Source organism: Clarias gariepinus, chromosome 6 (genome assembly GCF_024256425.1).
Source record: "Clarias gariepinus isolate MV-2021 ecotype Netherlands chromosome 6, CGAR_prim_01v2, whole genome shotgun sequence".
Classification (NCBI taxonomy): domain Eukaryota; kingdom Metazoa; phylum Chordata; class Actinopteri; order Siluriformes; family Clariidae; genus Clarias; species Clarias gariepinus.
Genome location: NC_071105.1, coordinates 22,777,396 through 22,789,805, shown reverse-complemented (window position 1 = coordinate 22,789,805; position 12,410 = coordinate 22,777,396). Strand labels below are relative to the sequence as shown.

The 12,410-nt window shown below is 36.8% G+C and overlaps 1 protein-coding gene across 1 annotated transcript in view; it reads left to right on the top strand.

Annotated features, from left to right (window-relative positions):
• The window catches only part of necab3 (N-terminal EF-hand calcium binding protein 3), a 46,162-nt gene extending 34,098 nt beyond the window's left edge, over positions 1-12,064 (top strand). The window contains exons 6-13 of the mRNA XM_053499662.1: positions 3,062-3,198; positions 5,206-5,327; positions 6,830-6,909; positions 7,740-7,793; positions 8,165-8,277; positions 9,924-10,001; positions 10,303-10,394; positions 11,354-12,064. Of these exons, the coding sequence (XP_053355637.1) occupies positions 3,062-3,198; positions 5,206-5,327; positions 6,830-6,909; positions 7,740-7,793; positions 8,165-8,277; positions 9,924-10,001; positions 10,303-10,394; positions 11,354-11,382 (705 nt within the window). The 3' untranslated portion in view covers positions 11,383-12,064. The remainder of the gene's footprint in view (positions 1-3,061; positions 3,199-5,205; positions 5,328-6,829; positions 6,910-7,739; positions 7,794-8,164; positions 8,278-9,923; positions 10,002-10,302; positions 10,395-11,353) is intronic.
• The last annotated feature ends 346 nt before the right edge of the window (positions 12,065-12,410 follow it).

Below are 12,410 nucleotides of genomic sequence, written 5' to 3'. Positions count from 1 at the left end.
TGATGGTGGGAGGAATAGAGCAGTATTTATATTAAATTATCTGAACACGACATTATGATTACCTTTTGCATACATGCCATAAACATGAGTACCAGAAGAAAGTAATATGACCTAATAATCTGATCTTTTATAATGTGGCATACACCTGCCATGGTCATAGCAAAGCCTTAAGAGGTCGTTATGAAAAGTCCATTGATGTGGCAACAACGCAGTGACATCCTAATGACAAGTCAGAACACCATTCAATCTGCGCCATGCTTACAGTGTGTCATTATCACACAAGTCCCTATGAGGTGTCAGTTAAACTGTTAACTGGCCAATGCCATCATTACTATTTCCTGATTAAATATGTACTGTGTCTTGCTTCGTCCACGTCCTCACCAGGCTTTTTTTTAACATTTTCAAAGAAGCACAGCAGTTGTACAAGTTTTTACTACATTCACCCAATTTGTTAGGGACGAAATGGGGACGTGGCCCAGCGTGATAGACAATGTCCTGCCATGTGTAAAGAGTTGAAGGACTTTAATGGCACAACTACACATGGTTCTTGTGAGATGTTGTGTATGTAGTGTACAGTCATGCATTTTTCATACTCTTGCCTTTGTTCTATACCAAAAAAAAAAGAAATATTCCTATGATAAATTATTTACCAAAGTGTTACAAATGGAAATGTGGTTAATATTTGAAGCCGAAGATAAGATGTTGTGCGTCATATCTGAATCAACTAAACACTTTTCTTGTTCTTTTAAAACAATTCTACTTTTTTAAAAGACCCCCCCCACACACACACACACAGAAATGTTTAATGTGAAACTAATGAGAAAGCAAGGATGAATAAATGAAAATATATTAGGACTGGAGCTGGAGAAAAGTGTTGTTTTTCATATAATATTTTATTCATTTATTCATGTGTGTGCAAATATTTTATACTCATTTTTACGCTTTGTAACAAATCCACATACAGGAGCAGATGAAATGTCAGTTTAAATGCTGTGATCTGACATAAAGTGCTCGGACTGCACTATAATCAAAAACCTGTTCCGCTCTATTTGTCATATTAGTTTTTTTTGCAGCTGATTGATGTTGAAAGTCTAAATGACTTAAGAGTTCGCAGCAAGATTTTTCACAGGAAGGGAAGGCAATTATTTATGTATAATTTCTAGCCTCAGGCGTTCCGTCGATTATTGAACAGTTTTGTCTAGTAAGGAAAAAGATTTCCTGATTATTTTTAAATAACTCATGAGACGTTTGGTTTAACCTTGTGGCATCACCCAAAATGTACCTCTTTACCAAGACAGATTCAAATGTTTACAATGTTTACAGGTTTACACATTGCACTTTTCATTGGTTCTGACACTGAGTTACTTTTTTTTATCACCATTTATATTGATTCTAAAAGTAGAACACACATGCAATATGCTTGTGTAAAAACTGAACGGAAATTGATTCTGTTTTTGTGTCAAGTATTCTTCACATCTACTGGCCTGCATTTCTATTTGGACAATTTGTCTATCTATCTCTCCATCCTTCCATTTATCCCAAACCCTCACTCTCAACTCAAAATTTATCTGGTCTCATATTACTGCTTATCATATAAAACTGTTTTTTGTTTTGTGGTATAAAAAAAAATACTACTTATAAATATCTCCAATGGGGTAGGAAGAAAACAGGTAGCAAACAGCACATTACTGCCTTCTAGACAACAAGCACCAAAGGCATATGTGGTGTCTATTGTTGTGGTGACTAATAAGCCATAATAAAAAACATAAGAATGAGAAAAAATATTTATTAGTGTTTTTGTGGCTTATTAGTCACAAAAGTCATATCTCACGTCCATGACTAATAAGCCACAAAAACACTAACACAGATACATTAATCAGTTTATTTTCAGCGGATTGACCTAGATATACGGTTTTTCACACTACACTGCTGTTGGCCAGAACAATTACACAATAATATACTTGGCAGCACTGGTGTGGTAACAGCTGATGAGGAAGCTGCACAAGGTACTGAAGGCTATTTGAAGAAGGCTGAAAATGAGATAATGAAATAAAAAAAATGATTAAAAATAAAGTCTTCTATGTCATTGGAGATTATTCCAAATTATCAAATAGATTCATTGTATTAATAGTCCCTGGTTAGTAGGAATACTAAAAAGCAGTTTAATTATAAGCCAAGTACTGACTGCTACGCCCCTGGGTCAGTCATCGCTAAGGTGGATGAGGCTCTGTGTTACTGATCATATTGTTAAGGGTTTTAGCTCCGTCATCTCCGGGTTGCCACTATTGAGCCCTTAAGCCATATGCTGCAGGTCTCAAAAGCCTGGATAAAAAAGCAGTAAAAGCAGTAAAAAACATCACTGCTATAGAAACAACGGAACTCATTGCCCAATGTGGAAACAGTACGGGAAAAACATTTTCACTCTTTTTCTGTTCCACTCATCCAATACAAGCTTCCATCACAGGGCATACAAACACACACACTCACACACCCACTATAGGTTTAAATGAATGTGAATTGAACCCTCGGCCATGGAGGTTGTAAGGCCACAGTGCTATACAGCACAATGCCGCCTATGGGACAAACAAACAAACATAAGGCTACACGGCTAGCAAAACTATAAATCATCACTTTCTATTGTCTTCACTTGTATACTGTTAAAGATATTTTACATTTCAGGATCTATATAAAAAACAAGGTGTTTTCTAGTTCTAGCTCTAGAAATTCTTCATAATTTTACACTTGAGCAATGTGATCACCTAAAAATCGAGATATTATACATTTTATATATCAGAAAACCAGAATTCTTTTTCAAACTGAAAACCGGTCATTGCTGTTCGACCCACTGAGGAGAATGCAGCCAGCACTCAGCACATCACTTTCAGCTGGTTTGTTTCCTGAAACCCCAAAGGACTGTAAACGAGACAAATGTCCCTGGTTCGGTTCCCTTGGTACCGTAGTTGAGTCACATCATCATTGTACTGGATGCAGTCTGTAAACAACTGGACAGTGATACAGATTGTTTTTTACTCAACATGTTTCCATCTCTTTCTCTCTGCAGGAGTATCAGGGCTCTTCCGTGTTGGGGCAGTTTGTGACACGCTTTATGTTGAGGGAGACGTCCAGCCAGCTGCTCTCTCTTCAGATGTCTCTGCAGTGTGCCATGGAGGCCGTAGAGGAACAGAGCAGCCCTGCACCGTGAGACACGCAGACAAACAAACAAGTGCCATGACTGCTTTCTAACCATAATCTTCAAACCGAAGTTTATATACTAAATTAAAATCAATGCACAATTTATATCATTAATTTGCGTTGACTGTATGACATGCCTATGCATTTTAGTTGTGGGAGCAGTGAAACAAAATAAATGTAATAAATGGCATTTTACATTCAGGTTCATAAGTATTAGACATTGTAATATTTTTGATATTTGCCTCAGTACACAATAGAAATAAGAGGAAAAAACAATGCAATATATTCTTTTGTCTCCGTGCACTACTGACTCAATCATTTTTTCAAATTTGTTTTCAAATTTAATTTTTATACCTGTTTGCATTTGATATGGTAAAATGTTGCAGTTAATCTATAATCTATTCACGCATTGGCAGGCAGCACAGCATCTTTTGTGGTATGAGCAAATTATTTGCTGTTTGCTCCAAAGTTTTAACGAAATCTGAAAATAAAAGAATTTCTTTTTTTTTATTAATATTTATAACATCATGATTTTACAAAGTTGCAATACAAATCGAATAGACAGCTAGGTATCGTGATATTGGATCAGGTGATTCATGATAAATCCTGTCCCTAGTACACAAACACAATGAATTTGAAATTAAGCAATCAATTAAGCAAATTAAGCAATGTTGTTGAAGTGAAGTATAGACTTTCTTATTTTATTCAAGGGGTTTTACAAAATATGCTGTTTAAAATTGGCCAATTTGTATAAGCAGGCGGCTTAAAGTATGAAAAGAACAAACAAATATAATTATAATTATAAGGATTAATCTTAATTCTTGGATACAAAGACTTTGTAGTTAATGACTGTCTGAAGCCTGGAACCCAAATGCTTTACCAAATAGAGAGTTAGCTTCCTTGAATTGCTTTGCCAGGCCTTTTTTTGCAACCACAATTAGTTACTTATTTTTATGAATCTTTTCGTACAGCATTTTTGCCAAGTCAGAGTAGAAAGTATTGCCCTATATACTTAAAAATTCCTCCTGTTAGTTAAATCTACAGTCACATCATTAAACAGCAGATGCAGTTTCATTGGCAGCCAAATGTCCATGCCATAACACCGCCTTCACCATGTTTAATAATGATGTGGTATGCTTTGGAACATGCACCCTTCCTTTCCTTCTCCATATTCTATTTCTTCAATAATTTTGGTAAAAGATCATTTTGTTTCATCTGTCAAAAGTATCGTGTTCCAGAATGGGCAGGTTTTTTTTTTTATAAAGTCTAGCCTAATCTAGCCTTTTTTGTTCTTGAGTGGTTCGATCTTAAAGTTACTACTTTGTATTTATATTCATAAAAGTGCTTTTTTATTGTAGACGTTAACTATAAAAAAACTACTTTCTTCCGGCTGTTCTTGGTTTGGCTAGATGTTTTAGATCTGAATGGGTTTTTTCCTTTTTTAGCCTAATGAGGCCTTTTATATATATATTCTTTCCACATATTGCCATGAAAAACTAAGAAACAGGGCACAAGTGGCAATCAAACAGCTTATCAGACAAGTGTTGTATTCTATGTCGATCCCATGTTGGTTGCCTTATTAAAAATCCATTGTGTTGCTGCACAGAGGCAGTATTCGAAAAACCGTTAGTCCAAAAACTTATGAGCCTGAATGTATGTACATAATTACGCTACTGATACATATTTAGCAGTAGCATTTAATAAGCTGAAATGTTACATCACAATAAATTAAAAGCCAAAACATATTCCATAACCATGACAAGCCTAATGTCCTTTTTATTATCTATGCTTTATATATTTTTTTCATATATTTTTTAAATTATTTTTGTCAACATGGAATTCATGGCTGGGTTGGCTTTTGGCATGAATATTTTTTTCTAGAGTGTTGCCAGAGCAACTGAGCATGATGGTAATGGCCATAAAAAAATTCTTTTAAGAACAGTGAAAATCAATTTTGTTCCTTAACTGTTTTCCTCCCCCGACTCTCTTTTTTTCATCTCTCTTTCTATTCAGGGTTGAAGTGAAGGTACCAGAGCATCTCTCCTTACAGAAGAATAACAGGAGGTGTGGTCGCAGAGTGCAGAAAAATATGTGCCTCTCTCCTACAGACCCATATTCTGGCATTCTTACCACAGGTGACACACACACACACACACACACACACACACTTCATCTGGACCTTACCCTGAATGTCATTCCTGCCAACAGTTCTTCTCCATGGTGCTGCAATTACTGTCAAAGCAGTTCTAGCCTTTATGTTATAGCACTTGTCTGGGTTTGATATGATGAGATTGGTCGACCTTGTCCTTAATATCTCATGGTCAGAATTGGGCACTTATAGCTAGCTCTAAAATGGCATAACATTGATCATTCATATATACACAGTTTACAATCCATACCAGTCAACAGTTTGGACAGAAGTTTTGATTTATTTTTTACGTTTTTGAATAATACTGGAATATTGGAACAGTACTGGAACAGTATTGTTAAGTGCATTTGTCAAGCACCATGACGAAACTGGCTCTAATGAAGACCTTCCCAGGAAAGCAAGACCAAAACTTATCTCTGCTGCAGAAAAGCTCATTTAGAGTTACCAATACCAGCCTCAAAAATCACCAATTAACAGCACCTCAAATTAAAGCCCTTACTGTATAAAGACTTTACAGAGTACAAGTAGTAGATGCATCTCAATATCAATATCATTATTATTTAAAGGAGATTATTGCATGTTTTGGATTTCTTTAGCCTTGTTTTACTTTGTAGAATAAAATAAAGATCAGGAAAGAGCATGGAATTGGGACCTGACTGGTAACCAAACCCTTGACTGGTAGTGTATATACACACCAATGATGTTTATACATTGAAAATACACAGTGTCTCAAAGGTCTTCATATAGAGAAGAAAAGTAACAATTTTCACTTTTTATACACTTTAGCAAACTTTCATAACTATGAATTCCAGTTCATTGTGAACACACACACAGAGCGGCCCCTTAGACTCATGCATGTACAGTAACTGCACGTCGAATGGGTTCCTGTAATAATGTTTGTTCTCTATCTTTTCCTGGTTCAACATTGTTTTTTCATGATTTTCAATGATATAAATTGTAAACTAACAAAGTATTTTGAAAAACAAAAATGGTGCTAAAAAAGGTTACTAATTAAAACATAATACCACCTATTGTTGTGTATTTGTGTAATTATACCATAAATGCAGTTGCTGAATAGAATTCCTGAAAGGAGAGTGGAATTTCATGCACTTACAGTGTGACTTTATTTGTGATTTTCTAATAGAAGGTTATATTTGACTAGTGTTCTGGAAAAAGGTCACTTAGTGTTCTTCACACTGTAATGCAGTCAGATTGCGACTTGCAGAATGATGTTTTAATGATTATCAACATTTTCTGCAAATCAGAAACAGTCATCGTGACTGGACTTTTGATTTTAAGTAACTAATAAAAGAATGTGCAGGCTGGTTAACAAGGCTAAGCTGAAAACATGTCTGACTGGCTGGTATGTTGTTAACACACAGACTGAAGAGTTGTCACTGTGCCTCCCACTGACAGGCCTTGAGCCCTTTCACTGAATAAGCACAATGGCTTGCCAGGTTTTTGACAGACTCTTTTGCTATGCCTCAGGTGTTACTGTGGATACAGATGACCACTGGTCCTCTCAGATCAACAGATTGCAACAACTTATTGACAAACTGGAGTGCCAGGTAATCACTCATGACCACACACTTCTATTTAATCATTTCTTTATATGTCTGCTCAGGTGCCTTTCTCTTTACATACCTTCATTATGTACAGTATATATTATTCCATCAGAGTTTAATTCGGCCAGTTGTTTAGCTACCGTGAAAAGATTTATTTTTCTATCAAACTATACATGCATTAAATTATGTCTCTCCATAAGACATTTAAGTTTGTTCTGGTCACCTAACCTCAACTGTTTAACCACACCCACCCACACACCCATTCCCATGTATCTATTTATTTAGGCCTTATCCAGTCCAAAAAAACATCATAAATCCATCTATCTAATCCTATCCATTCATCCACCATCTGTCCAATTCAATTCACGCATCCACTGCCCTCAGTCCCTTCGGAGACCTTAAATGTAAATCCATCCAATCCCATCAATCCACCCATCTGTTCGTTCACCAAACTTTTTTTTCCATCCATTCAATTCTACACACCTGTCTAATCCTGTTTCCATTTATCTATCCATCCATTTTAATTCTATCTATCTATCTATCTATCTATCTATCTATCTATCTATCTATCTATCTATCGATCGATCTATCTATGATCCAATTATTCAATCCTGCCCACCTGTTTCCATCCATTTATCCTAAGTACTGTATATCTGTTAGTTTGTCTTCTACACCTATAGATTAATTTATTTAAATAGTATAGCTTACATTTCCACACAAGACACCCGGTCACAAGACAAGCAGTAAAACAGTTTCACACTAAGAGTTTGTAGCGGTCCGTTGCAAAATTTGTATTATCTTTGTTATTTTCTAAACATCCCTTCTTATTTCAGAGTCCAAAGCTGGAACCACTGAAAGAGGACCCACTGGCCAGCACATACAAATCAGTGAGTGTTTGCATCTGCAGCAGAGCTCCCTGCACCATCGAGCATCACCAAATAGCACTAACAGCTCTGAGATGCTGGCAAGGGCCACTTTCTATGCTGAGGAGAGATGTAATTTGAGACTTCAGGGCTAGCAGATCAATAGACTTTAAGTCTGACTTTGTTTTTAAGCTTTAGATCATATTTCTTAGTATTTCCTCTCTGCCTCTCATATTAACTTTATCCTTATCCTTTTTTCCCCTGTGCACTGAACCCATATATTTCCTCTCTCTCTCTCTCTTTTTCTCCCTCACACTCAGTTCTATATCTAGCTTCCCGTTTCTCACTGTATGTTACATGCTCTTTCTCGTCCCTGCTCCCTCTCTTCCATCTAGAACATTTTGCTGGTGCAAAGGCAGATGGCCGTGACGGAGGACAATCTTGAGGAGTTTCAAAATGCCCTGAAAAGCTATGCTGACTCCACCACCAACCAAAGTGACAACTTACAGTGAGAATTTACATGTCCACATGTGAAAATTATGTTCGGTCTCAAATGAATAACACGCCTGCATGATATTTTGAACCTGATATTTTGAGCCTATGTACATGAGGATGCAGTTTGTTAGTTTTTTTGCTTTGAATACAATATTTTTACACATAGAAATAAAAATTCCAAATGTTTTTCGTGGTACAGTTCTGAATGTTTTTCATAATTAGCTCCCCTACAATTCATATTTGTAAAGCCTTGTTATTTCATTTACTACTAATTACATGAATTCTCTGGCAACATGGTGGTAAAGTGGGTAGTGTAGCCACCTCACAGCATCAGAGTCCCCAGTTAAATCCTGCCTAGTTTCATGCCACCTCCCCGAACATTCACATAGGCAAATTGTCTGTGCTAAATTGCCCTCTTGGCTGAAAGATTGTGTCTGTGCATGCTCATGGTGCGCTGTCCTGATAATTGGCATTCCCAGTAGGGAGCCTTGCAGCCAGTGTTTCTGAGACAGATTCCAGATCCACCCTAAATATAATAAAATGGTTCTTAAAAATGAATGAATGAATCCTGTTTTTGTTAGAGAAGAGTTACATTTGAGTAGAATATTAGATTTTTTTTTATTGAATTTGTAAATATAATTTTATACATCTACTGTATGTTGCATATTGTCATAAAGGTTTCCCGTAATTCTAGTCTTAAATCTAAATAACACAAGTTCTTAAAGATTCATTGTAATAAACCAAGATTATTCAAGACATACACTTTATGGCCAAAAGGGTTTTGGACCGATGTGTGCACTTTCCCCAAAAGGTTGCCAGAAAATCAAAGCACATCATTTTATAAAGCTTTTATATGTCCCTTCACTACAGTGGCCAGTGGTTTGCCAAATATGGAGTGGCATTGAGTGAAAGAACTTGAGTGCGCCGCACAGAGCCATAACCTCAACCCCACTGAAGACCTTTGAGATGAACCGAAATGTTGACTGCACACAAAGATCCCTTGCCCAACATCAATCAATACCTGATTCCACTGATGCTCTTATGGCTGAATGAGCACAAAACCCCAATCCAAAATATTCCCAGACCTGTGAAGGCAGTTACAGCAGCAAATGGAGGGGGAAGATAATCATGAACAGGATGTTTACCAAGCACGTTGGGAATATGGTGATTAGTTGTCCACATACTGTTGGCTCGATAGGCTATATGTCAGGATTGGTTCAGAATCTCAGAAAAACACCTTGACAGCAGCATTGTCCAGGCTAAATTGCCGTTAGGTATGAATGAGTATGTGAATATGCATGAGCATATTGCACTCTGGTGGACTGGATGCATTCTTATTCACACAATGTTCTTCCAGCGTTCACTGTGACCCTGACCAGCATGAAGCATTTACTGAATGGAATGATTGAAAGAAGCAAATCCCCATCAGGCATATGCAACCACTAAATCTGGGATCTTTAACGCCAGTTCTTGAGGACCATTGTCCAGGACAGTTTGTACACCCACACACAGATTAATTAAATCAGCTGTGTTTGAGCAAAAGAATTAACCAGTCTGTGTTGGACACTGGCCCTCCAGGAGTGGAGTTGAAGATCCCTGCACTACATATTAATTAGAAACTTCTCAGCCTTTCCACATCTTGTTTTTTTTTTTTCCTAGTGTGTCCATTCAGAAGTTGCCTGAGAAGAGCTGCTATATAATATATGAGTTCTGGCAAGATCGTTTATCCTGGATGAGGTAGGTAGGAGAGAGTGTGTGTGTGTGTGATGTGTGTGTGTGTGTGTGTGTGATGCCAAACGCATGTGTGTACTCATTTTATAAGAAATGAGGTCAATGTCTATCAGCTGTGTTCCTCTTTATTTAAAAGGCACTCTTAGCTGATGAGCAGATGGCAGATCTTCTTGAAAATGCTGCTTCATCCTCTACAAACATACAACTGTTTTCTTACTGACTCTGAATCCTTAGGATTATATTTGAAGCAAGTCATATTTTTAGACTATGATTTGGTAGGTCTGTTTCTTGCTCTCTTTCTCCTTAGCTATCTGCAGTCTGAGGCGAGTAAAACTTTTCAGCGCTGTATCATAGATATGCTGGAGGATCCTGAACTCGTCTCCACCATGCTCATGCCTGGTACGTGATTGTGTGTGGGTTGGAAAAGGTTTGATCTTGAGAGTGGTTTGCTGTTTATGGGGATGTGCTTGTTAGGCCTGTCAGTGATGGCAAGCCATTAACCTGCGCTCACATTTAGAGGAATACCAGATATGTTTTGTTACTGCTTCAGTGGGGGTTAGACCGGCTTCGTGTGGTCGAAGAGACTTTCTCTTTGCTTTTTGAGATTCGGTTGACTTGAGCCAACAGAACATTATGTAGCGGGGAAGTAATATCAAGAAAGAAAAAGCTATAATGTCAACCCTATTAACATAGTTCAAAATGACATAAAGTACAGTGCAAAAGTCTTGAACCACCCGTCATTGCTGCATATTTTGCCAGACTTTCTTGTATTTTTAATATACTGCTGAAGAATAGTTCTCCCAGCTTAATGAAGGACATTTTTTGGCTCTAATTTTCAGTTTTTTAACCAGTTTCAAAGGAAAGTCTTTTGTTTGTTAAGCCACACAGTGATCTATGAATTATTCAAGCTTAAAAAAAATGTACCAGTGAGAAACAGGTGCAGATGATGATCAGGCCGATGATTATTATATTGCTGATGCTGAATGCTGTGTGGTTGGAACAGACGAGAGACTTTTGCACAGCACTACTGTATATGTTATAAGCTGAAGCTAGTTGACATCTTCAGTAACATTTATAATGTTATAACATTTAGTTAAGAAAACAATGTAAACAACTATGGTGCAGACTTGTGCATCTTCTGTATATTCATGCGTTGACTTTATGTTTGACCCGAGCAGACGAAAAACTGTTATGTCAACTGATAATTGCTTGAACTGAACAGGGTTTAATTAGTGTCTATTTTTTCAGCATGGCGTACACATAGGCCACACAGGCTTTGTTAAATTTGATGAAAATGACACATTGGATGTGCTAAAAGTAACACAAAGTCTCTCTCTCTCTCTCTTTCTCTCTTTCAGCATCCTGGTGGATAATGACAAACAATTAACCTCCACGACATGCTGTATGCAACTTTCGCAAATGACACAAAAAAAAAAGAACAAAAAAAAGTACAGCATCTAAAAATGACCGTGTGTGTATGCGTCTTGCTGCTCCCTGGCTCAGACAAAAATATTGTCTTCCTTCCACTTCATTGCTCTGTTTGTGTTCCTTTATCATTCCACCATGATCAAATTAATCCAGGCATGCTTCTAATCTCTCTAAGCATGTATAGAAAATCAAAGTGACGTTTTCTTCATGCAGAGGCTGTCGCCAGAGCTTTGAGAGCTTACGTGGCTTTGAGGTGGAAACCGTGTACAGATTAAGCAAGGTGCTTTTTGACCTAAAAACTGGAAAATAAGGAATTGAATATCACCATTTGCTTTGACAAATCTAGACTCAATGTTCGCTTCCTTGGGTACCATATAACAGAATTAGCTGTTTGAGATTGCATGCTTATTAGAAATTTTAGTTTAAGACATGGTTGACTTTAACCAATATCCATGCTTGCTTAAAGCTTCTAAAAATACAACTGAACTGTGTGATTGTGTGAATAGAGTAGCCCATATTTGGAACTTGACTGTTCTGCCTTGTGGTTTCTCAGTCGTTACGCAAGTCCTACCCATTTACAGTAAGATAAGCTCTTATTTTATGTACCTTCTGTAAGTATTTCTATTGCATATTTTATTTTAAGTAGTTACATTGGGTCTATTATGTTTATTTCCTGTTGTTTGATGAATAAGCATATCTTTATTTGTTGAAATAGCCTGTATATGTTAAATGCTTGACCTAAGGTTGCTTAGATTTATTTATTTATTTATTTATTTATGTATTTATTAATTGCTTACTTATATCTATTGTATTTAAGCATATGCGAAATAATAAAACTAAAATCAGGATTAGCGTTCCTCTCTGGTTTCCCTAATTTTTGTTTCGTTTTCTTTTATTTGGAAGATTTTCTGAAGTTTATAACAAACATTTCAGCTGATGGATCTTTGTCCATGTTTTGATAATGCATGACATCTCATAACAGTATGA